This window comes from Lithobates pipiens, unplaced genomic scaffold (genome assembly GCF_037356315.1).
Source record: "Lithobates pipiens isolate NorthernLeopardFrog02 unplaced genomic scaffold, aLitPip1_a1.2 Scaffold_13, whole genome shotgun sequence".
NCBI classification, from domain to species: Eukaryota; Metazoa; Chordata; class Amphibia; order Anura; family Ranidae; genus Lithobates; species Lithobates pipiens.
In genome coordinates this window covers 145,054,118-145,081,558 of record NW_027507718.1, presented here as the reverse complement: position 1 = coordinate 145,081,558, position 27,441 = coordinate 145,054,118, and the positions used below count along the sequence as shown (strand labels likewise).

The 27,441-nt window shown below is 44.3% G+C and overlaps 1 protein-coding gene across 5 annotated transcripts in view; it reads right to left on the bottom strand.

The window, feature by feature from the left end:
• PIP5K1C (phosphatidylinositol-4-phosphate 5-kinase type 1 gamma) overlaps positions 1-27,441 on the bottom strand; it is a 561,428-nt gene that overhangs the window by 268,919 nt on the left and 265,068 nt on the right. For all 5 annotated transcript variants that reach the window (XR_013272204.1, XM_077475680.1, XM_077475681.1 and 2 more), the window contains one exon: positions 8,055-8,260. Coding sequence is in view for 4 of the 5 variants with exons in the window: in XM_077475680.1 (XP_077331806.1) it covers positions 8,055-8,260 (206 nt within the window). In the remaining variant the exon portion in view is untranslated. The remainder of the gene's footprint in view (positions 1-8,054; positions 8,261-27,441) is intronic.

The window sequence follows — 27,441 nt, the reverse complement described above, 5'->3', positions numbered from 1 at the left end:
AGCGTCCAGTATAAGGACATTTAGGGCGGCACAGTGGTGTAGTGGCTAGCACTCTCACCTAGCAGTAAGAAGTGTCGCTGGTTCGAATCCCAACCATGACACTCCCTGCCTGGAGTTTGCATGTTCTCCCTGTGCCTGCGTGGGTTTCCTCCGGGTACTCCGGTTTCCTCCCACAAACCAAAGACATGCAGGTAGGTTAATTGGTTTCTGTCCAAAATTGGCCCTAGTATATGAATGGGGACCTTGGATTGTGGGTAGGGACCAATGCGAGTGTGTAAAGTACAGGGATGGGGACAATTGTAGACACTCGGGTTGAACTGGATGGACTGGTGTCTTTATTCAACTAACTATGAGACATAAAACACAGGGAAAATGTCCGCCAGAGCACAGGAGCACATGCTGCCGCTAGAGAAGACAGAAAAACGCGTTCAGGCTCCTAGAAAATGGCTGCTGACGTCCTTTATAGGACAAATCACAGGGAAAATGGCCGCCGAAGCTAAGGAGAGCATGCTTTCCCTTGCCCACACCTCAAATGGCAGCCGAATGCAGAACCATGAGACACAGGCCCAGCCTCACAGACACCTTCCAGGGGCATGGAAAACAGGACACAGCCAGCCAGCACCACCCCCCCAGGTGAGAGACCCCCCGGAGAGCCCCTGCACAGACACACCGCTCAGCAGCATCCCCCCAGGGGGGGGGGGGAGGGACAGGGAAAGAAGAGAGGGAGGTGAGGGAATGCCCAGCTGCTCAGCCGCACCAAGGCAGGGAGAGCTGTACTTACCAGTTCTGAAGAGCTGGGAGACATTCCATCACAGACCCACTCACTGATCAGTACAGGGTGGCTGCTGGCCTGGCACACTGTGATGCAGACATCAGTAGCCCGGTCATATGTGTGCCCCGGAGCATAAAAGCTCACCGACCACCTGAAGCTGAGGTTTCTTCATGGCCTGCCTAGCGAGGAGCTGCGACCTGTACACGCTCGATGGCCGGACTGGGGAGACTACAAGGATAAGAGTATCCAGCCTGTCACCCAGCCAGCTTTTGATAGCAGATCACAGGATCTATCATCGTGCGCAAAAAGCCAAGCTTCTGCAGAATAAAACACGGACCGGTGGGCCCGTCAGGGTTCCTAGGTCCTTCTTCACTAGGCGAAATAAAACTGATGACTGCATGGCAGGCTGGAGGCTTGTTACCTAAGGGACCGCCCCCTGGGTGGAACTGGAAAGTTCTGTGTGTTACATAACAAGTAATGCCTAGTATTCTCCTAAAGGTGGGCATAACAACCCAATGGCTAAGAGAGGAGCTGTGTCAGTCAGTGAATATAAGAGAAAATCGAATTCCTTCATAAATTTAGGCCAATATGTATTCTGCTACATATTTTTGGTTAAAAAAAAAAATCCCAATAAGCGTATATTGATTGGTTTGCGCAAAAGTTATAGCATCTACAAACTATATAGAGGGAATGCAATATTGTGGTGGACATTCTGACACTTTCACTTTTTGGGGACCAGTGACACTAATACAGTGATCAGTGCTAAAAAAAATATGCAGTGTCACTGTACCAATGACATTGGCTGGGAAGGGGTTAAACCTCTAGGGCGATCAAAGGGTTAACTGTGTGCCTAGCCAGTATTTTTGTGTACTGTATGTGCTGTTTTTACTAGGGGAAGAGATGGATTCTAGTCCCTGCTTTGCAGGAACACAGAATCCATCCCTTCTTCCCTGTCAGAACAGCAATCTGCCTTGTTTACATAGACATTTCCCCCGTTCTGTGTTGTTTACCGATGATCTGCGGGTGCCAGAGGACATAGAGTGCCCGGCACCCCCAGATTAGCTTTTGCTGTGAAGAATCGCAGCAGAAGTGGCCCGCCGGTGGTGGACGTGCAGGATCACATATATGTGATCCTGTACAGAGCTGCTGCCCTGTAGCAGTAAAACTGCTATAGGGCGGTCATCAAGTGGTTAATGGAGTAAGAAGTACTTTTTCTGGCCTTGTTTGGCTCCAGCTGATTTTGAGTAGGGAGAGGAGAGAAAAAAATAAAAGGAAAAGTGGAAAGGTGGGGGGTTGGGTAGAAGGGGTAAGAGGAAGAAGTAAAGAAATTTAAAAAAAGAAAAAAAAAATATGAAGAAACACAGGGAGGGAAGGCAGGAAAAAACAAAAGGATGAGGACAGGTAATGTGTGGTAAGTCAATGATAATAGAACAGTAACCACTCTTATAAAAGCTAAAAAATATATTAAAATAATGATTAAAATGTGTTAATGTGATATATCTGGCATTTATACATACCATTTATATTAATACTTGCCCTTGCATACAACGTCATCCTATCCAGTGTGCACGCGTTGATGCTGACTCCTAGTAACCACATGGACAATGTTGCTCCGGGATTCGGTTACCTTATTGCTGATTGTCCTCTTTATTTCCCCTTTAACTTTTCCAAACATAACTGTCTCTTTCAGTGAGTCTGTACATCTCATAATATGTCTAAGCTTCACCCTAGTCATCTGGGTATCTAGTGATAGTTTGGGCTTCATTTGTTGAAGAATTAATTTGTTTTAGTTGCTGTCCATTGTATTTGTAGAATTCTTTGCTGACATGCAAATGCATCAATACTTTCCATGTCTTACTTCTTTATTGTTTTCACATGCACAGAAAGCAACAAAAATACCATAGCCTGGACAATTGACCTTTGGACTTACAGACACAACAGTGCTTTTGAAGATCTTTTTCTATCAAAGAATTTGACTGCTTGATTTTTAGTTATATTGAAAATATTCAGAGCATCTTAAAACGAAAAAAATACTACAATAAATACTCAAGACTGTCTAGCAGTTAGAATCTTATATCAAGGCAAGAATGGGGCAAAATTCCTCTCCCCAAACTCCAGCAACTGGAGTGTTGTTAAAAGAAGAGGGGGTGCTACATAGTAGTAAACATGACCATGTCCCAAATTTTTGGGTACATCTTGCTGCCATCAATTTCAAAATGATCTTATATTTTTCTCAAAAATCTTTTTATTTTCTATTTTAAATAAAATATTTGTCTATTCGACTTGCAAATCATTGCATTTATATAAATTTTACACAGCGTCTCAACTTTTTTTGGAATTGGGGTTGTAAATCCAGCTTGTACATCTTATAATTGGCTTTCTATGTAAGGTTCTAATCTTAGTTGAATAATGTTTAACATAATCTTTCTGGTTTTTACAGAGAAATGGTTTGATAGCTTGCTAGCTCTCATGTCTCCTTTCTTTGGTTTCAGAATATAAACAGATATTTTCCAAACTGCTGACCATTGCGTGGCTTTCCAGACTCAGCACTATGATTGAGTCTTCTTCAGTTGCTTTTAGCTATTCTAATGCAATTTATCATTACCTGTGGTCAATAATCTCTATGCCAGTCCAACTTCCTCTTCCATCATCAGGCCTTTCTGTATAGTTTCTTTCAAAAAAGGGTCTTAGCTATTGATATCCTTGCCATAAAGGTGTATTCCTTCTAACTTTGTTTCACCTCAGTTCCATCATGGACATCTTTAACCTCACATATTTACTTGAGGCTGAAATTTATTTTGATCTCATAGATCTTCTGGAAAGCAGTCCTTGTTTTTCCACATTTGTTTCTATATTCAATCTCTTTACGAATATTGCTGTAATATCGGTCCTCATCTCTCCTGGCAGCATTTTACAAATTTCTCTCAATTGTAGCCCACTTCTGTGTCCCGTGGTTAACCCTAACAGAAGTTTAAACTTCCTTTAAGCTTTAGGCTGGGTTCACACTGCAGCGATGCGGGAACGCCGCGAATCCGCTGCGGGTTCCCGCATCGCATGCCTCCCGGCGGCAGTTCACACTGCCCTATGCGAACGGCTGGGAGTGTCAGTGAAAAGTTAATGACACCTCCAAATCAGTTCGTATATCGCAGTGCGATCTGCAAACTCGGACAGGAATCGGGGTGTTCACACCATGCAATCCGATTCTGCTGCGGACCAAAAAAAGGGTCCAATGCGAGTTTGAGCCGGATGCGATTCGAATTCAGCCATACTATCTGTATGGCTGAAATCGTATCGCACAGAGATCGCATGTGATTTGCACTGCAGTGTGGTGCGAATCACATCCGATCTCGTACACCGCAGCAGTGTGAACCCAGCCTAAGGGTCATTAGAAACAAATACCCACTGCAATTAGTGGTTTGTTCTTTTTTTGTTCCTGGATGGTAAATTAATAGATACCCTAAATTCCAGAAAGTATTGGGACGCTTGCCTTTACTCACACATGAACTTTAATGGCATCCCAGTCTTAGTCCGTAGGGTTCAAGATTGAGTTGGCCCACCCTTTGCGGCTATAAGAGCTTCAATTCTTCTGGGAAGGCTGTTCACAAAGTTTAGGAGCTTGCTTGGGGATGGCCCCTTCCTGTTCCAACATGACTGCCCACCAGTGCACAAAGCAAGGTCCATAAAGACTGGGATGAATGAGTTTGGGGTAGAGGGACTTGACTGGCCTGCACAGAGTCCTGACCTCAACCTATCTTTGGGATAAATTAGAGTGGAGACTGTGAGCAAGGCCTTTTCGTCCAATGTCAGTGCCTGACCTCACAAATGTGCTTCTGGAAGAATAGTGAAATATTCCCATAGACATACTCCTAAATCTTGTGGACAGCCTTCCCAGAAGAGTTGAAGCTGTTATATCAGCAAAAGGTGGGCCAAGTCAATATTGAACCCTACGGACTAATGCCTTGTACACACGGTTGGAAATTCAGATGGAAAATGTCCGATCAGTTTATAATGCCGGAAAATCCGATCGTTTGTAGAGAATTCCGATCGGACAAAGTGCCACGCATGCTCAGATCAAATTACGAGACCAAAGATATTGGCTACTAGCCTCTACATAGTCCCGTCATAACGAACGAACGTCATCACGTTCCGAACGATCGGATTTTCCGAGAACTTTGTCCGACCGTGTGCATGTACCACCAGTTTCAGACAAAATCCGTCAGAAAAAATCAGACGGATTTTGTGGTCGGAATGTCCGACCGTGTGTACAGGGCATAAGATTGAGATGCCATTAAAGTTCATGTGGGTGTAAAGGCAGGCATCCCAATGCTTTCAGTAATCACGTGTATTTGTTGTTGAATTCTTATTTTCAAATCATTTTTGGTTTGCCCAACAGAACAGGTAAGTGCATAAATAATTCCTCTCTTGCAATTTATACAATTGTAGATCATACATTTCCTGCCCCTACTACCATGCAGTACTGTGTATGTTGGTTGAACATATAACTCATATGTAACAAGCATCACACAGATGGATGTCTTGAGGTTTGGTCCTGAAAGTGGACCAAGAAGTGGACTTCTTTCATAATTTAGGTGCGCTTTTCACAGCAAGGGACGTTTTCTGGGTAATATGTCTCTTCAATGTTTCACCCATTTTGTTGGGCTGGCCAGTGCTTAGTCATAATCTTATATAAAGCTTTCTTACATAATTATGTTCTTGCCCCTGTTCCTTGGATGAAAATATTTTCAGTTACAATGTTAAGTGTTATGTTCCAAAGTGCCACAATCTTTTACTGGAATTATGTGATGAAGCTCTCTGTTAACATGATGCCGCCCCCTTGAAAATGTAGCTCTCAACTGGGCCCACTGTTTCATCCAAGTTTTAAATGCCCACTCTAAACCATTTGAATGTTTCTTTTCAAAGTTGATCAAATGTCTCATTAGAACTAGTACATCATACTTATACTGTCAAACCACAATGTTATGTCGTAGAGAAGCTGTGTGGAGGTTAAGAGTTTATATCTGAACTCTGGACATAAAATATTTATGTAAAGTGGTTGTAAACCTCTAAAAATAAAAAAATGAATAAAGCATATCCTTCTATCCAGTTACCTGCCTTAATCCAAAAAACTACTGTGATTTCTGTGTACTCTCTAATTCCTCTGCTATCGGCAGTCACTTCTAAAACTGGGTACATAGAGTTTTTGTTCGTTCAGCCAGCAGGTTGAAAGAAAACTCACAGATTCCTGAATCCAAGCGATGTGGATGCAGTGATCTATCCCTCTGCACAACCACACCATTACACTGATCAAACATGGTCCACTGTTACCGTCATCAGGGAACCCGCCCAAAGATATTTTGTGCTGCAGTATGTTGGGAGAAAGAGGTTGCAAAGAGGCAGCTGATATGCAACAAAAAGTTGAAAACAGTATTCTGCCGCTAAAAAGAAAAAAGTCAGTTCGGTACACTGTCCCTTAGCAATACAATTGTCATTTAGTTAGTGTTAACTCTTATATACATACATTTTATATATATATATATATATATATATATATATATATATATATATACACAGTGCCTTGCGAAAGTATTCGGCCCCCTTGAACTTTTCAACCTTTTACCACATTTCAGGCTTCAAACATAAAGATATAACATTTTTATTTTTTGTGAAGAATCACCAACAAGTGGGACACAATTGTGAAGTGGAACGAAATCTATTGGATTTTTGAAACATTTTTAACTAATAAAAAAATGAAAAGTGGGGCGTGCAAAATTATTCGGCCCCCTTGCGTTAATACTTTGTAGAGTCACCTTTTGCTGCAATTACAGCTGCAAGTCGCGTGGGGTATGTCTCTATCAGTTTTGCACATCGAGAGACTGAAATTCTTGCCCATTCTTCCTTGCAAAACAGCTCGAGCTCAGTGAGGTTGGATGGAGAGCGTTTGTGAACAGCAGTTTTCAGCTCTTTCCACAGATTCTCGATTGGATTCAGGTCTGGACTTTGACTTGGCCATTCTAACACCTGGATACGTTTATTTGTGAAACATTCCTTTGTAGATTTTGCTGTATGTTTGGGATCATTGTCTTGTTGGAAGATAAATCTCCGTCCCAGTTTCAGGTCTTTTGTAGACTCCAACAGGTTTTCATCCAGAATGGTCCTGTATTTGGCTGCATCCATCTTCCCCTCAATTTTAACCATCTTCCCTGTCCCTGCTGAAGAAAAGCAGGCCCAAACCATGATGGTGCCACCACCATGTTTAACAGTGGGGATGGTGTGTTGAGGGTGATGAGCTGTGTTGCTTTTAGCCAAACATATCGTTTTGCACTGTGGGCAAAAAGTTTGATTTATGTTTCATCTGACCAGAGCACCTTCTTCCACATGTTTGGTGTGTCTCCCAGGTGGCTTGTGGCAAACTTTAGACAAGACTTTTTATGGATATCTTTGAGAAATGGCTTTCTTCTTGCCACTCTTCCATAAAGGCCAGATTTGTGCAGTGTACGACTGATTGTTGTCCTATGGACAGACTCTCCCACCTCAGCTGTAGTTCTCTGCAGTTCATCCAGAGTGATCATGGGCCTCTTGGCTGCATCTCTGATCAGTCTTCTCCTTGTCTGAGCTGAAAGTTTAGAGGGACGGCCAGGTCTTGGTAGATTTGCAGTGGTCTGATGCTCCTTCCATTTCAAAATGATCGCTTGCACAGTGCTCCTTGGGATGTTTAAAGCTTGGAAAATCTTTTTGTATCCAAATCCGGCTTTAAACTTCTCCACAACAGTATTACGGACCTGCCTGGTGTGTTCCTTGGTCTTCATGATGCTCTCTGCGCATTCAACAGAACCCTGAGACTATTACAGAGCAGGTGCATTTATACAGAGACTTGATTACACAAAGGTGGATTCTATTTATCACCATCAGTCATTTAGGACAACATTGGATCATTCAAAGATCCTCGCTGAACTTCTGGAGTGAGTTTGCTGCACTGAAAGTAAAGGGGCCGAATAATATTGCACGCACCGCTTTTCAGTTTTTTATTTGCTAAAAAAGTTTAAAATATCCAATAGATTTCGTTCCACTTCACAATTGTGTCCCACTTGTTGGTGATTCTTCACAAAAAATAAAAATGTTATATCTTTATGTTTGAAGCCTGAAATGTGGCAAAAGGTTGAAAAGTTCAAGGGGGCCGAATACTTTCGCAAGGCACTGTGTGTATGTATATATATATATATATATATATATATATATATCTATATCACATACACACATCTATAGATACACTTATTTTACTCACGTATCATCTGTGTCTATGGATTCCCCATGAGCTGCACCCCCCTGGATGGATTCCATTGCTGTGGAATACAGAGCCTTCTGTCCAACAGGCCTCTTTTCATCAACGTGACTCTGGGATCCATCTGTTTGCCGTGTTTTCTCATGTTGCTCTATGTTGTGTACTCCTAAAAGAAGGCTGTAATCCATAATCTTGAAGCTCTCTAAAACCTGGGAAAACAAGAATTTAAAATGGAATTTGCTACATATTTTTTTATAACACATCTCGTCTTTTAGCAAGATATGAATACTATGGACCAAACAATGTGGGTAAGTGCTCCGCCAGAATACTCAGACCAGCGCTTTCTGCCAGTGGCTGAGAACACTGATCAGGAGTCGGTCGACTGCTGGTTTCCCGGCAGGCATGTCAGACAGAAGCCAGCCAAATGGCTGGCTTCTGTCAAGACAGACCAACTTACATATAGGCAGAATGTTGGCCAGTATTTTTAGTAGTGGCCCTGACATTCTGCTCGTGTGTATGGGGCTTTAAAAAGTGTCTATTGTGCCTCCCAATGGCTTCTCATTTGATTTGCTTCTAATTGCAAACAATTTTGCCAAAGCCATCTCCAAAGACATTTGTGAAAAATTTAAGTATTCCAACCACATATGATCAAGGGATTAGACCATTATGATATGCATGTACATCGTATTATGTTTAGAGTGACTGGGAGCTTCATGTACAGTATATGCTTGTATATACACCAAAAAAATAAAAAATAAAAATTAACTCTGGCAAAATAACAAATAGATTTGATTTTATAAAGGCAAATGGACTGCACTTTGCAAGTGCCCTTGCTCCAGAACTCAGTAAATGGGGGGAGCTCTGCTGACTTCCATCTACCAATCATGTGCAGCAAAAATACATAAAAAAAAAAAAAAATTCCTTGCATGTGATTGGGTGTACTTTGTAAAGTGAAGCGTTACCTCATTTACTAAGCTCTGGGGCAACTGCACATGCAAAGTGCACAGTCTCTTTGCCTTTAGTAAATCAACCCCAATGTTTGTGTTTTTGCTTCCAATCATTGTTACTGAAAATATACCATACAATAGAAGAAAAGAAAAGAGAACAATGTACTAAATGAGAAAGTGGTGCCAGTTGTACACATATGCAGACAGGTGATTCAATACAGAAGGATTGTCCATTAAACATTTCTAATGCCGCGTTCACACAATCAGACTTTGCAGCGGAGGTCCGCCGGACTTTCCGAAGGAGTGGACCTGCCCACACACGATTGTACTTTTCCAGCGGGCTAAGTCCGGCGGACAACCCAGTGGACTATGGCGGGTTTCCGCCGGACTTTTGAAATGAACGGACTTGCCCACACACGGAGAAAAGTCAGTTCATTTCTAATGCAGCTCCAGGTAGACGGGACTAGCGAAGGAAGTCAATGTCGCTGCCTTCGGCGGCGAGATTGACACCTCGCTAGCCCCGTCACCTGGTATGGATTTAAAGGGGAAGCCCTACGCTGAAAAAACGGCGTGGGGTTCCCCCCGAAAGCCCCATATCAGTCCCTTATCTGAGCACGCAGCCCGGCCGGTCAGGAAAGGGGGTGAGGATGAGCGAGTGCCCCCCTTCCTGAGCTGTACCAGGCCGCGTGCCCTCAACATGGGGGGGTGCTTCGGGTAAGGGCCCCCCCACCCCAAAGCACCTTGTCCCCATGTTGATGAGGACAAGGGCCTCTTCCCAACAACCCTGGGGGGCTTATCGGAATCTGGGAGCCCCCTTTAATAAGGGGGCCCCCAGATACTGGCCCCCCACCCTATGTGAATGAGTATGAAGTACAATGTACCCCTACCCATTCACCTGGTGAAAAAAAATTAAATAAAACACAACACAAGGAGAAGACCCCCGGAGCTGTGCAATAAATTATTTGCAAACCTTGTGTTGTGTTTTATTTACATTTTGATCATGACCATGACTCACTGATCATGACCATGTTCAAGATTTAGAGATTGTTCAAAGTGAATTATTGGAGTTTGTTATAGGCCACCCAGTATTAATGAAGGGGTGGAGACTCTGCTCCTTGCACAGGCAGAAAGGGCAGAGAGGGTAATAATAATGGGGGATTTTAAGTACCCCGAAATGTACTGGAACAGTAAAAGGGCAGAAATGTATAAACCTATTACAATACAGTTTTTGGTACAGTTTATAAAAGCCCCAACTAGAAATGATGCTCCACTGGATCTAGTGATCTCAAACATTGCGGGGCTTATTACTGTTCATATAAAAGAACATCTGGGTAGCAGTGATCATAACATGATTTAATTTAACCAGTTCCCGACCGCCACGCGCCGATGTACGTTGGCAGAATGGCACGGGTGGGCAAATGGGTGTACCTGTACGTCCCTCCCGTGTGCCTGTGGCAGTTGGATTCGTTAGAGGACAGTCCCCAGGGCCAGACCAATCATTTATAGTCTGGACCTGGTGATCGGTCCAACCTTCCCCTGCCTGTGTAAGTGTAAACACAGACAGGAGGAAGTGATGTCATCTCTCCTCGTGGAGTCTGTTCGATTCCAGTGAGATTAAAGATAACATCTAACCGTGAGCACCAACACTACACAGGTACACTTGCCACCCCCCGATCGGCTCCCCAGTTAATCCCATCCACTCCCTGTCACTGTGTCACCAATTGCAGTTTTCAGATTTTTCGCTGATCGCTGCATTGGTGTAATTTGTGACTGAAATAAGGGTTAGGGCAGTTAGTAGTAGGCCGTGTTAGGTCTAGGTTACCCCCCTAAACTCCCCTAATAAAGGTTTAACCCTTGATCGCCCCCAATTAACTCTTTCACCCCCTGTCTCCAGTGTCACCAATCAATCGCCGTAGTTGAGTCACTGGTGACTAGGGATGAGCCGAACACACCCTGGTTCGGTTCTCATCCAGAACATGCGAACAGGCAAAAAATTTGTTCGAACACATGAACACCGTTAAAGTCTATGGGACACGAACATGAATAATCAAAAATGCTAATTTTAAAGGCATATATGCATGGTATTGTCATAAAAAGTGCTTGGGGACCTGGGTCCTGCCCCAGGGGACATGTATCAATGCAAAAAAAAAAAAAAAGTTTTAAAAACTGCAGTTTTTTCGGGAGCAGTGATATTAATAATGCTTAAAGTGAAACAATAAAAGTGAAATATTCCTTTAAATTTTGTACCTGCGGTTGTATATAGTGTGCCTGTAAAGGGGCGCATGTTTTCCCGTGTTTAGAACAGTCTGACAGCAAAATGGCATTTAAAAAAAAAAAAAAAAAAGTCATTTAAAACTACTCGCGGCTATAATGAATTGTCGGTCCGACAATAAAACTTCATTGATACAAACAGCATGGGATTTCCCCACAGGGGAACCCCGAACCCAAATTTTTAAAAAATGCATGTGGCCCCCCCCTAAATTCCATACCAAGCCCTTCAGATCTGGTATGGATATTAAGGGGAACCCCGTGCCAAAATAAAATAAAAAAATGGCGTGGGGTCACCCCAAAAATCCATACCAGACCCTTATCCGAGCATGCAACCTGGCAGGCCGCAGGAAAAGAGGGGGGACGAGAGAGCGCCCCCCCCCCTCCTGAACCATACCAGGCCATATGACCTCAACATTAGGAGGGTGCTTTGGGGTACCCCCAAAGCACCTTGTCCCCATGTTGATGGGGAGAAGGGCCTCATCCCGACAACCCTTGCCCAGTGGTTGTGGGGGTCTGCGGGCAGGGGGCTTACCGGAATCTGGAAGCCCCCTTTAACAATGGGACCCTCAGATCCTGGCCCCCCATGTGAATTGGTAATGGGGTACAAATGTACCCCTACCATTTCACAAAAAAGTGTCAAAAAGGTTAAAAAACTGTAAACATAAAGTCCTTTATTAATTTCTTCTTCCTTCTGCTTCTTCTTCCATCTTCTTTCTTCTGGTCTTCCTTCAGTGTTCTTCCTCTTCCTCCATCTTCTTCTCCATCATCTTCTTCATCTTCTTCTTCCTCCGCTCTTCTCGTCCTACATCTTCCTGCGGCTTCTTCTCCACTTTGCCCACATGATCCGCCTCAGTGGGAGTCTTCTGCCGTGTGACGCTTCGGTTCTTCTGACACTTCTTATATAATGGAGGGTGGGGCCACCCGGTGACTCCACCCCCTCTGACATACGGAGACTTCCCTATGGCTTTCCCAGTGTTGTCAGAGGGGGAGGGGGGTCACCGGGTGGGGGCAGGGTCACCCGTTTATGTAAATTATAAAGTTTCACCCTTAGAAATTCAGATGATTGGATTTTGGGGTCCTGTACGCGGCTAGGCTCCCAAAAAGTCTCACACATGAGGTATCCCCATACTCAGGAGAAGCAGCAGAATGCATTTTGGGGTGTAATTCCACATATTACCATGGCATGTGTGAGCAATATATCATTTAGTGACAACTTTGTGTAATTTTTTTTTTTTTTTGAAGCACTTGTGACAAAAAAACTAAAATATTCAACATGCCTCTCAGCAATTTCCTTATGGTGTCCACTTTCCAAAATTGGGTCATTTGGGGGAGGGGGGGGGTTGTACTGCCCTGCCATTTTAGCAAATCAAGAAATGAGATTGGTAGTCATAATCTAAAAGCTGCGTAAATTCCAGAAAATGTACCCTAGTTTGTAGTCGCTATAACTTTTGCGCAAACCAATAAATATACGCTTAGTAACATTTTTTTTACCAAAGACACGTGGCTGAATTCATTTTGACCTAAATGTATGAGTGAAATTGAGTTTATTTTTAATTTTTTTTTTTTTTTTTTTAATAACAAACAAGTAGAAAATATAATTTTTTACATTTTTTCGGTCTTTCCATTTCTATCGCAAAAAATAAAAACCGCAGGGGCAAATACCATCAAAAGCCCTATTTGAGGGAAAAAAAGGACGCAAATTTAATATGGGGACAGCATTGCATGACCGCGCAATTACCAGTTAAAGCAGCGCAGTGCCAAATTATAAAACGTGCTCTGGTCACTGAGCAGCCAAATCCTCCAGGGTTGAAGTGGTTAATGTTAGCTGTTAACAGAGAGCCTGAGAGCTGTTCTCCAAGATTTTGACTTGAAATGAACCACTTGAGCTCCGGAAAGTTTTACCCCCTTCCTGACCGGGCCATTTTTTGCGCAAAAGTTACAGCATCTATATACTATGGAATATTTTTTATTTTCTTAATTTGTATTTTTTTACTAGTAATGGCGGAGATAGTGGGACTGCGATATTGCGGTGGACAAATTAGAAAACTGAGACTTCTGACACTTTTTGAGGACCAGTGACACGAATACAGTGATCAGTGCTAAAAAAAATATGCACCGTCATTGTACTAATGACACTGGTTGGGGAGGAAGTTAACATCAGGGGCGATAAAACGGTTAACTGTGTGCCCAGGTTGTGCTTACTTACTGTGGGGGAGGTGCTTTGACTAGGGGAAGGCAAAGATCCATGTTCGTGCTTAGCAGAAAAACAGGATCAATGCCTTCCCTTCTGACAGAACGACAATCTGCCTTGTTTACATTGGGCTTCCACTGCAATTTGGAGCTGGTAACTGACAACAAAGCGAAGGCAAAATAAAAGTGAAAGCGGAGGTCCACCCTAAAGTGGACCTTCCGCTCATCGGAACCCTCCCCCCCTCCGGCACCACAATTGGCACCTTTCAGGGGGGAGGGGGGTACAGATACCTGTACAGTACAGGTATCTGCACCCACTTCCGGGATAGCTCTCTGCGGAAAGGGGCGTATATTACGCCCCTTTCCGCAAGTCCCGCCCCTTTCCGCAAGTGCCCCGCTGCCTGCTGGGAAAACACACAGATCCCAGAGGCAGCGGGGACCGTCCTTATTGCGCAGCGCGGCTTGCGCATGCGCAGTAGGGAACAGGGAACAGTAGGGAACCGGGAAATTAAGCCGAAAGGCTCCATTTCCTGATTCCCATACCCAAGATGGCGGCGGCAGCATCCGAGAAACGATCTACAGATCGACTTCGGGTGCCGACATCGCGGGCGCGCTGGACAGGTAAGTGTCACTATTTTAAAAGTCAGCAGCTGCAGTATTTGTAGCTGCTGGCTTTTAAAAAAAAAAAAAAAAACGCGGAGTCCCGGCGGACTCCCGCTTGAAGCACCTGGACCAGATGACTTACACCCGGGGATCAAAGAGTTGAGCTCTGTTATTTCTAAGACATTTTTTCTAACTCTTAGAGACTCTTAGAGACTTAGAGACTCTTGGCTGCCTGCATCTTGATTCCTTACGGATGGCAGCACATTCCAAGTCCAGGCTTGGAACAAGTCAATAGTCCAGAGGGAACAGTTATTCCACCATGATGGATGAGATGTGCTTTTCTATTTACCATTCATGTAAGTTGCCACTTGCTTTTTATACAATAAAGCTCAGTATCTACTACTTTTAGGTTGGTCCCCGTTGCTGTTTATTTTTTTCCAGCGATCGCTTCAGTCTTTTTGAGGTGCTGCAACAAGTGTTCAAGGATGTGAAGGGACCTTCTGCAGTCTATGTGCTTTACCTTCATCTTTGCGCCATATCTCATCTAATTTTTTCACTTAATGACTGGCGTAGTACCACTGGATTGGCATAAGGCCAACGTAGTATGCCTATATTTAACAAAGGGATCAAAGTCTTTACCTTCTCATTACAGACTGCTTGGTTTCACTTCAATAGTCAGGAAGATACTTGAGAGTTTAATAAAAGGCCACACACACTTTCATTTACATTATCCCTTCTATTTCTGTGGATGATGGCTCCGTAATTATTTTAATTTAAAAAGTTCAAAGTTTCACATGACCCAGCGCTTTCCCAGCCTGTTTGCAGGAAAACATAAGCAAGAGGAGCCTCTATTCCGCTGCCGCTGGTCATGTTCAAAATAGAAAAAACAGCCTTTGGCATCAAAAGCCTCAAGTGGAGTGGCATGAAGCTGCAGCGGAATCGAGCGCTTCGACACAAAGGCACTATTTATGAAAAGGCCTGCAGCCCCAGAATCGATCAGAAGCTGTGGATCGATGAAAAACACAGACCAAGAAAGGGTAACCTGAACTAGAGGCTTATCCTTCAGGATTGCTGGGGACACAAAAACACCACCTAAGGTCTGTCCCCTACAGCAGGGTTTCTCAACCCGTGATACGCGTACTCGAGGGGTACGTGCACCAGGGGCAGGGGTATGCTGCCTGTGTGCCGGGGCAGGGTGGCAATCGCCGATCAGATGCCGGGTAAAATGTCTGCATTAATGTAGGGGTGGCTTGCTGTATACAGCCGTCGCTACACAGTTTTATAGTTGCAGAGCTGCCTGCAGTGCGCTCCTGCACCTGGCCGGTGTTGACCACACAGACACTTTCCTGTGAGGCATAGTGATCTCTGCTCAACAGGAGCTTCCTTGGCCCCGTCCAGCTTGATGTCATTCAGAGGCCAGGAGCACGGGATGGAAGAGGAGGAGTGCTGTTGCTGTGAACTGCTCAGAGCATCCACTGTCATGGACAAGTGAGTGAGCAGAGGCTGATAACATTGCTCACTGAACTGCTGTCTCTTATCAGTGTGCTCCTACTGCAGTGCTTAACTTTTTTTTTTTGAAGGGGGATGGGGGGGTTTAATATACAATGGTATTTGTAAAAAGCAGCATAGAAGGGGTTAATGTATTGCCATTGGTCACTGATACATAAGTGACCAGTGGCAATTAATTAACCCCTTTGTGCTACATTACTGGCAGTGGTAATGAACCCTTTTTATGATGCAGCATGAAGGGGTTAAACACTGACACTGGTGCCACTAATACAAAACAAAGGGGTTAATTGCCACTGGTCACTTGACCAGCGACCAATGGCAATACATTAACCCCTTCCATGCTGCATATTATAAATACCATTGTAGATTAATTACTCCCCCCAACAGTTAAAGCAGTTGTAAAGGCTGAAGGCTTTTCACCTTCATGTATTCTATAGGCTGAACCAATGGGCATTGGTGAGGCTGCATTAATGGGCACTGGTGAGCCTGCATTCATGGGCACTGATGAGGCTGCATTGATGGGCAATGGTGAGGCTGCAGTGATGGGCACTGATGAGACTGACTTGATGGGCACTGATGAGGCTGCCTTAATGGGCACTGGTGAGGCTACATTGATGATGATTTTTCACAGAAACAAAAACCATCACAAGCACATACTGACATTACACACACAGAAACCATGACACCCAAACAATATAAATTATTTTCTCGAGACAGGGGTACTTATGATTTTTTTTTAGATCTGCAGGGGTACGTGACCATAAAAGGTTGAGAAACACTGCCCTACAGGACCTCAGGTGCAGGGCCATCCTCCTGAACAGGTAGGACAAGTCTTCAATAAGTGACCTGCCTGGCCACAGTAAAGGCGCAATCTTTCCCTCCTCCTAAAGGCCCTCTCTTCAGCAGAGAGATGTGTGAAACCCAACTGCATGGGCTCGACTTCACTGCAAAGTTTTGAGCCAAAACGTACAGGAGGCTTCTGCAAGTGTTCCTAACAGGAAGTCTGGAATCCATGAGAATGGCAAACGTGATTAACTTCTCAAGATTCCTAGGTATGTCTCGGGCCGCTCTCATAGCTTTAATGTTATCCTAGAGACCATGAGGAAAAGCAGCCACGAGGGCCTCATTGTTCCAACCAACCTCTGCTGCCAGAGTACAGAATTCAGTGGAGTAATTGGCAACAGTTCTCGTACTCTCTTTGAAGGACATGAGGCCTTGGGCAGCAGAAGTGGAGTGAACAGAAATGTCAAATACCCTTTTAAAGGAGGCTAAAAACACGGTGCAATTCTGGACAATGGACTTTTGCATTTCCCATAGAGGGTTTGCCCAAGCCAAGGCTCTATCAGAAAGGAAAGAAATAATGAAGCCTACTTTGCTTCTGTTCGTAGGGAACACCAAGGACAGCATCTCAAGGTAGATTCCATACTGGTTGAGAAACCCTCCACATTGAACTGGATCTCCCCACAAAATGCTGGGGAAGCAGAGCGGAACCAGACATACCTCTTACAGAGGTAAGACAGACGGGTGCCTGCACAGAGGCCGGAGAAGCAGCAGGGATGGTTTACAATACCGGTTGTACTGGAGCAGCCAGAGTGGGAGGATCCAGGTGAGCAGTTCCAATCAGGAACATCTGTAAGGCTATGGCAAACTGATCCATGTGGTGGTCCTGCTCATTCAATCTGGAAAAAAAAAATTACAACCAGGTGGATTGCCTGCATCTTCGGAATCATAGCCTTTGTCTAATGTCAAGAACCATGAATCAGACAGAAAATGCAGTAGAATTCACACCTTGTGATAGTAAAAATAGTATAGATCAGGAGCGTAGTCAATACATAAGTGTCAGAAACCATGAAATCAGACCGAGACAGAAGTACAGTTAAATCACACTTGTTTCATAATAAAAGCAATTAGAACAAACGTAGTCAAAACATAGCCAGAGTTCAGGAACCGGAACGGATAGTCAGACAAGCCAAACGTCAGGGAGGCGGAGATGAGTGTAGTAAAACAGCAAGCAGGATCTGGAGCCAGAAGGGATGTCAGCCAAGCAAGTCTTTTAACAGGAATGCAGGAGAGGATCTCTGATGTTGACTAAGGTGAAGGCAGAGGTCCTCTGGGCTGGACAGCTTAAGTAGGCAGGACTGACAAGCAGGATATCATCAACAGCTGAGTAACTGTGGAGAGATAGGAGCTGGCAATTAGCCCACAGCTGAGCGGCCAGCTAAAAGAAGGAAAGGCTGCGCCCAGCCCTGACAATAAGCCACAGTTTGGAAGCCAAAACGGGTACCGTATATACTCGAGTATAGGCCTACCCGAATATAAGCCGAGGCCCCCAATTTACCCCCAAAAAAACTGGCAAACTTATTGACTCGTGTATAAGCCGAGGGTGAGACATGCCTGTCCATCCCTGTGTGTGTGTCCGTCCCTGTGTGTCCGTCCATCCCTGTGTGTCCGTCCATCCCTGTGTGTGTGTGTGTCCATCCATCCATCCATCCCTGTGTGTGTGTGTGTCCATCCATCCATCCATCCCTGTGTGTGTGTGTCTCCATCCATCCATCCATCCCTGTGTGTGTGTGTCTCCATCCATCCATCCATCCCTGTGTGTGTGTGTCTCCATCCATCTATCCATCCCTGTGTGTGTGTGTCTCCATCCATCCATCCATCCCTGTGTGTGTGTGTCTCCATCCATCCATCCCTGTGTGTGTGTGTCCATGTGTGTGTGTGTGTGTGTGTGTCCAGCCTACCTGTGTCCCGAGCCTGTGCCTCCTTGCCTCCGTCCCGTGCCGTGCCTTGCCTCCTTGCCTCCGTCCCGTGTCGTGCCTTGCCTCCGTCCCGTCCCGTGCCGTGCCTTGCCTTGCCTCCGTCCCGTGCCTTGCCAGACGATGTCCGTGATAGGCGGAACACAGGCTGCTGGGAAATTCAGTGTTCCGCCTATCACAGGCGGAGGCGCGGCTTTCGAATTGTAGTATGTCCGCCGTCTGTCTGCTCGATACGCTGATCGAGCAGTCAGACGGCGATGACTCGAGTATAAGCCGAGGGGGGCACTTTCAGCCTCAAAAAAGAGGCTGAAAATCTCGGCTTATACTCGAGTATATACGGTAATCGGACAAGCTGGTAATCAGGAAGCTAAGTATCAGCATAGTCAGAAGCCAGAGATTAGGATCAGGAACCAGAAAGGATGTCAGCCGGGTAAAGGATTTAAAAAAACTCAAACTCAGAAGACACACTCAGGATAAGTTTGACCAAGGCAAAGGTACGAAAGGAATAAACAAGGCAGTTTAAAGAAGGGGCTGGCTGTAGGCTGGAATTATGAGGCAGGTAATGGTAACCAGGTGAGTCACTGTGGAAACAATGAGTTGTTAGTAGGTATTCACAGAGTAGCGTAAGGCTGTATGTAATTGATTTCAGTTCTGATTGTGAACAGAAACATTGTTTACATAATATAACTGGGTACAAACATTTATAGGTAAAGTTGATCCGGGGGAAAATCCGATTGCCTCTCTGGGAATCAGGAAGGAATTTTTTTCCCTGCTTTAGTAAATTGGATCATGCTCTGCTGGGTTTTTTTTTGCCTTCCTCTGGATCAACTGTAGGTATAGAACTGGGTATATGGGATTGTATAACATTTTTTTTTTGTGGTTGAACTGGATGGACTTGTGTCTTTTTTCAACCTGAATAACTATGTAACTATTGTTAAGAGTGGCACCAGGGTCACAGCCATACGTTTGGACCAGACCGCAAAGTCTGAAAGACAGCCATGGAAGCCAGCTAGCCATCCATCCATCCACAGCAGGAAGCCAGTCATCCACAGCCGGATGCCAGCCACCCACAGCAGGGTGGAAACCAGCCACCATCAGCAGGAAGCCAGCCAGCCACAGAGGACGCTGGAGCCAGCCACAGCTACAGTACCCATAGTTCAGGTACGAGGAAGGCTACAAAGTGCCAATTTTATTTCTAGAGGTTGGGGCAGGGGTGAGAGTCACATGAGGATCAGAATGAATGAAGCTGTGCACTGTACACTCTGTTCTAAAGACAGGTCCCATTAGACTCTGTTGTAGGAAATAATGGGGCCTGGAGGGGACGCTTTCTAACAGACTGTCTAATGGACACTGTTAGCCCTTGCACACACGGTCGGAGATTACGACAACCAAATCCGTCTGAGTTATTCCGACGGATTAATTCCGGGCGAGGTCCGGAAGTGATGTTGCATGTCGGATTAAGTTGTCGGAATTTCCGGTTGCCAAGAACGCGGTGACGTAAGCCGTGTACGACGGGCCTAGAAAAGGGAAGTTCAGCACCACGTCCGGCACCCTTTGGGCTCCTTCTGCTGATCTCATGTCTATCGCGTGTTAGTAGAAGTTTTGTGAGAGACTATTTGCGCTTTTCAGATTTGTGCTTCAGTTTGGAACTGCTCTTCAGTTTCTGCTTGTCTTTGCGTATCTGATAATCAGTGCGTGTAGTCAGTAAGCATTCATTTCTCATTGTGGACTATATCTTGGTATAGTACACTTTGAAAGGCATTTCTTATTGTCTGCTTCCTTCTGCTATTCAGGTCTTTCTTTCAGGCCTTGCTGTTTATCGGTGCTTTCTGTTGTCCGTTCTGACGAGTCGACCGCTTTGAAACCATGTTTCGTCTACGTACTCGTTGTAGAGTTTGTGCTGTGCAGGGGCTTCGTGTTGGGGTTCTTACTTTGACACAAGCCCGGTTCATGAACAGGGAGGTGTTTGTGGACCAAGAATTGGTTGCGCCAGCGTGACCAGTTCTCGCACATGCCTTTGCTCCATGAGATCCGGGAGAATAATCCTGATGATTTCAGGAATTATCTCCGGATGACGGACCCCGTTTTCACCGTCTGCTGGCTTTGCTGTCCCCTTATATCACCAGGCAGGATACCTGCATGTGGCAAGCCATCACTCTGGAGCAGAGGCTCATCACCACGTTGCGCTACTTGGCGACAGGACCTTAAGTTCTCTACAGGCATCTCCCCCCAGGCTCTGGGGATCATTATTCCAGAGAGCTGTTCTGCCATCATTCAGGTCCTGCAGAAGGACTATATGAAGGTAAGTTTTATCCTTTAACATCACATTCTATGTATTTAATGATTGCTAATGTCTTGCATTTCTTTCCTCATTCCCTAATTACCATCATTGCAATATGCTCTAATTCATATACTCTGCCCCTTTGTCCTCATGCATATTTGCCTCACTAACTTCCCCACCATGCTCTTCTTGGCCCATAAAACTATAGTCTAGTCACTTACCAATGTCTTTTGTCAGCTCCATAGTATTGCTTTCCCCTAAACACCCCCTAAAATGTCTACAAATGTGATGTGTGTGCTTCAATTCATGCAGAGTGACTTTTTTTTTTTTGGTTGTGCCAAACTCATTAGGAACCCCCCTTCCCCCAACTGCTAGGTCAGCTGCTAGCAATCCTCTATCTGCTGACTTTACCAAACCCAATACACACTATATCTACCTTTTTGATGGTCACATTTATGGATGAATTCACCAAAGCATGTAGTGCAAGGGCTTGCCTCAATACTTTCAAATGCTATCATTTTTTTTTGTTTTTCCCCTATTATTATCTTGATATGTAATAGCAGAATGTGATATGTGCTTCCATTTTGTTTTCTTTTTGGTATTATGACACTTCTTACCTGTCCGGTGGGCTGCCAATAGTGTAAGTAAGGAGGGGCTTCCCAAAGTATCACACATTATTTAGGCATTCAGCTCTCAATCAAGTGGAGAGGGTTACCTGTCCAAAACACCCCCCCCCCCTCATTTTTAGCAAGGGCCCATCAGATGGGGGGGATGGGGGGTGGGGGAGGGATGACTCTGATAAGGGGACCTTATACTTTAGGCTTTAAATACTCAGTTCCCAAAATGTTATACTGATCTTGGCCAAAAATGTTGGTGTCTAATCTGCTTGCAATGTTGATTTGCAAAATTACAAATTTTTGGTCTTGTTTCACTCCACAGTTTCCTTCAACGCCACAGGAATGGCAGACTGTGGCCTCCCACTTTGCCAGTCGTTGGGACTTTCCCAATTGTGGAGGTGCAATTGATGGGAAACACATCTGCATCGTCCCACCACCCAACTCGGGTTTGTACTATTTTAACTACAAGGGGTTAAATAGTATTGTGATGTTGGCGGTGGTGTCTGCGACCTATGACTTCTTGCATGTGGACGTGGGGCAAAATGGCCGGATGTCGGATGGTGGAGTGTTCTCACGGACGGAGTTCTACTGGCGTCTCCAGAGTGGCAGTCTGGGCTTGCCACCCCCAGAAGAGAATCAGGAAGGACTCCCGTTCGTCTTCGTTGCGGATGAGGCATTTGCCCTGGCAAACCATCTGATGCGGCCTTTCCCGATGAGGACCCTCACCCCGGACCAGAGGATTTTTAATTTCCGGCTGTCCAGAGCCAGAAGAGTGGTGGAGAACACTTTTGGAATACTGGCCAGCCGGTTCCGCATTTTTTTTTAACGCCTATCCACATGGCGGAATACAAAATCAATCACATTGTGCTGGCCTGCTGTGTTCTGCACAATTTCCTAAAAAGACATTCTGCAAACTATGCGGTCTCAGTTGTCCAAGAATCAGACTTGCTTGAAAATGAGAACCTCACGGGCCTTGAAGCTGCTTGACCTGGCTTGTCTCCCCAAAGCGCCCGTGAGGTCTGAACCCAATACATGGAGTACTTTATGGGTAGGGGGGCCATTGATATGCCAGACAATGTCTGAGCGGCATTTTTGGAATACATTTTTCTTTGAAACTCCAATATTTGTTTTCATTTACTGCTTGGCTTGGTTTTAGGTGTCTCCTAGGTAAATTTATGTTTTCTCTTGTTGTGCCTTTTTCTATAACAGTGCAAACCCAAGTTCTGAGCGAGATGAGGGGACAGTCTCTTCTTCAGATAAAGTTATTATGTTGTGGGTCTGCTACACACACACCTTGTTTTTGTTAACTAATGTATGTAGTGCATAACTGACCAAAATCTTGCTCCTTTTCAGCACCATGAAAGAAATATGTGGGCTCAGGAAAATGGCAAGATTGTGAAAATTAACACATCACTGTGGGTGTTATTTACTAAAGGCACATCCACTATGCACTACAAGTGCACTGCAAAAGTGCACCTGAAACTGCACTTGGAGTGTAAAGTGGAGTTGCCTTTAGTAAATAACACCCATTGTCACCGAAAACAACAATTTTACTACAAATACTGCTTTTGCGCATTGAAAAAGGAAGCCACACATTGTTGATAATTTAACTTTTTAATCAAAGCACATTCACATGTGCGTTTAGAAAAGGGTTTTACAACAAACCAACAAATTGGGTGTTTTTAAAAACATTATTTCAGGTAATTTTTTTGTAACTTGGTGTTTTTGTGTAAACAGGCATGTATCAAAGCGTAACATACAGAACACAGGAACTTACAAAGTTCAACTTTGAAAAGTGAAGACAATATCAGACATGAGTATGTACAAACTGGGCTGATATTGCCTTCATCACATGGGGTGTCACCCCTAGAAAAGCCAAATTTGGAAGATGCACAGAGTGTGTCAACATGTGCTATCTCCCATCATGGGGGATCAATGTACATGTTTTGGGGCTGCAACCCCTTCATCTCAGCCACTTTCCACAAAACACGTACATTGATCCCCCATGATGGGAGATAGCACATGTTGACACACTCTGTGCATCTTCCAAATTTGGATTTTTGTAAGACAAAAGTTGTTGTTTAAAAGCAAAAAAAATAAAACCCTAGCTAGTTTGGGGTGTTTCACACTCTCCCCAAAACATCAATGATGTTCTTCATTTTATTTTTAACATCATTGATGTTTTGCTGTATATATTCTAAATCCCGATTGCACTCCATTATCTCCCCAATCAGGATCTGGGCACTTTCACTGGTAAAATGTGATTCTTCTTCCACATCACCTACAAAACAAAAAAACACACCATGTATTATAAATATGACGACATACATTGATGAGCTTACCGGAAGCTGTGTTCTCCAACACTCACCTGTTGTGGTGACAATTTGTCCAACTTCAACGATCTCTCCTTCCTCCTCCTCCTGCTCCTCTGCTTCTGCTGTTGGAATTTTGCCTTCTTTGGGAGGTGTGGGGTCCCTGGTGTCCTCAAACTTCCTGAGTCTTCTCTCCCCTATGAGAATGTAAAAAAGGAATAATTAGCACACAGAGGGCAGAAATAGGAATATGAAACATTGCTTGGAAGTGTTGTACAATTGTGTTTTTTGGCTGAGTTCAAAGGTGAGAACATTATTGGGGACACTGTTAAGTTGGAATACTTACCTGCAGAACGATGTTTCTTACGAACGAATGAAACCATGAACTTGAAAGTGGCCATTTTAAACTGCACAACATGAAATCAAAGCACATGGAGCAGTATGCAAGCAAGAATAATCATATGAACACACGACAACTACTTACTTTTTTGAAGAAAACGCTTGATCCTTCTGTACTGATCGTGCTCCCTCAGTTTCAGGTCTGATCAGCGTTTTCTCAGTTGATCCTTGGATCGGCGTACCCCAAAATTCTTCTGAAGACTCTTCACAACTTTAGTCATGATCTTGGCCTTTCTGATATTTGGGTTTGGGTAAGGTCCATACTTCCCATCATAGTCGGTCCTGTTCAATATGTCCACCATCTCCAACATCTCTACAAAAGACATATTTGAGGCCTTAAATCTTCTCTTCCTGGATCGGGACGTTTCAGGCTCCGGGCTTTCCTCACCCTCCTCCTCGTTAGTGAAACTCTGATTGCGCACCTGCATTCTCTCCGCCATGTGCTCTCCCCACTGCGCTAAAAGCGAAGGGGCGGGGAATAGTCTAGAAATAACGTCGGGGCGGGCGGAGTTTCACGCATGCGCACTGTATTTAAAAACGCAACACGCATGTGTCGTCCGTACGATCCGTGAACAGAGTGAGGAGCTGGCGCGACGATCGTGCAAACGAAGGTAAAATTTTGAACTTGGTACATCACTAGACTAGACTGCTTCTATCTAGGCCTATGTTGGGACAAGATTAGGAGGGTTTATCATGGCATTATTAGTATTTTAGGGTTTGTCTTGTGTTGTGTCTTGCAGACAAGATGGATCCCTTAAAAAACGCCAATTTTATGGGGCTATTCCTTGAAGTGTACAGGGAGCTGCCCTGCCTGTGGCAGATCAACAACCCGTTTTATCAGGACCGAAGAAAGAGGAATGCAGCGCTGGAGAAACTTCTTTCTTTGGTGCGGATCATGGTCCTCACCGCAGACATGGCCTATGTGAAGATGAAAATTGGATCCATGAAGATTACATATCTCAGGGAGAGAAAGAAGCACCTGGAGTCCTTGAGATCAGGAGATCCAGATGCCATTTATTACCCCAGGATGGTTTACTTCGAGAGGCTGCATTTTCTGGTAGACCAGGGGGAATCCAGGCCACCACTCGACCGTCTTCCTTCAAGGCTTCCTTCACCCCCAGCTGAGGCTTCCAACGTCCAAGCTGGGCCTTCCAGGCAACAACATGTGGTGGGGCCCAGCTTGAGACAGTTATTGCATTGTTGAACATGTTTCTTGTCGTACATTTAATGATGTTAACTAGATGTTATTATTGATCAGTAAGTTGTGATTTAACAAAAGTGGTTTACATATCAATAGACAGTAGTGACCAAAAATGATTGGGACAAGAATGAAAAATGCTGGGCTCAGAATGATAGTCTGTTCTATTTGGTAACATTCAATTTGCAAGTCATGAGCACAAAATTGTGTGATTGATGACCAAAAAACTAAATCTATGTCCCATTTTCATACACAGGAAGACCTCAGTTGGGGGGAGGCTGTGGCAAGTGGCAGCCAGGAGGTCGAGGAATGCCCTCCTTCTCCTCCTCCTGCCACAACTACAGGAGCCCAGCCACAGCCTGGAAGGATGCCTGGTGGGAAGTGTCTAAGGAAGACGAGAGAGTGATGGCCTGGGTTCAGTCTGGTCTGACAGAAGATGCAGCCTCTTGAAGAACCACATCCTGGGGACATAGATGGCATCTGCTTTTCATGATCTCTAGGACTTCTGGACCAGACTGCTCTCCCTGAGATATGTACTCCTCAGGCCACCAATTTTTCTTTTTCGAATTAGTTCATGTCTGCCCTGGGGGCCAAAGGCTTCCCCAAATTGACAAGTTTATCCAGCGCTGCCTTCCTCTTTTTAGTTGTTTGAGACCTAAATAAAGGTTTTTTTGTTTGAAGAAATACTTGCGTATGTATTTTACTTAAAAAATTACAGTTCATTTGTGACCAGGCAGGTACATTTCAAAAATACAAAGTGAAATAAATAACAAGGGGCACCAACACTAAACAACCTCCTGTAGATTAAAAAAGAAAAAGAAAATATAAAAAAGATAATGTTGTTGTGGTAGGTTGACACACAAAACACACCCCAAAAAATGCAAAGATGAGCAAACTGTCAAAAAAGGAGATGTTATTAAAAACAAAACAAAAAAAAACACAAAATTCACCCAGAAAAAAAAAAAAAATGTGTAGATGTCACGATTTAAAAAAATTGTATTGCTGAAATGAGTAAAAAAGACTCAGGAAATACGTTCGGGAGAAGTGTGTGCGACTATGAGCATCAAAAGAATTTAATTCTTGCAGCATTGTAAAGAACAAGAGAATGCGCTTCATGAAAGAATTTTTAACATTGCAGCGTGACGAATGTGCTATATCGATTACGAGCAGTAGTTTTACCTGAACGAGCGCTTCCGTGTCCGAATTGGATTGTGAGCATGCGTGGCACCTTGTCCGTCAGAGTAGGCTACACATGATCGGAGTATGTCCGATCGGAGCATTTTGTCGGAAAATTTTACCGGCAAGTTGGAAAACTTGGTCCGTCGGATACTCCGATGGAAACAGTCCGATGCAGACCACACACAGTCGGAATATCCGACAAAACGCTCCAAAGGGAAACATTCCGTCGGAATCTCCGACCATGTGTACAAGGGCTTAGAGAGAGACCCACCTCCAGGTCCCATTAGATTTGCTTCACTTCCTGTATTTTGTTTATTGTTGAATGTGTAGAGACTGTGGGAGGATCCCAGGTAAACAAAAACTCTTAATGGGTGTTTGAGTGCATTTATACACTACTTTTTATTATGTTTATCAATGACATTGGGTTAAAAAGCTAATATATATTATATATATATATATATATATACACACACACACACACACACACACACACACACACACACACACATATATATTCAGTATGTACATACACACATAGTATTTCACAAAAGTGAGTACACCCCCTCACATTTTTGTAAATATTTTATTATACTTTTTCATGTGAAAATACTGAAGAAATGACACATTGCTACAATGTAAGGTAGTGAGTGTACAGCTTGTATAACCATGTAAATTTGCTGTCCCCTCAAAATAACTCAACACACAGCCATTAACCACTAGGCGTCCGCGCTATAGCCGAAAGATGGCTACAGTGCGGACTCCAATTGCTGGGAGGACATCCCTGGACGTCCTCCTGTTTACTTCCCCAATGTGTACAGTCCCTTGGATACAGCCAATCACAGATCGTGCTAAATGGCCAATCACAGCGGCCATTTAGCACTCGATCGGCGTGTCCAATGGGAGATAATCTCATACGAAAACATGAGCTCATCTCTCATCGCCAGCTCACCCTCCTCACACAAACAGGGTGTGAAGAGGGAGAGCAAAAAGCTGCAGCGTCTGAGTAAAAAAAAAAAAGAAAAGGGGAAAACAAAGTGCCCACAGTGCCAGGAGTAGCAGAATGTGTTTTTGGGTGTGATTTGTGGTATACACATGCCACGTGAGAGAAATAACCTATAACAATGACAA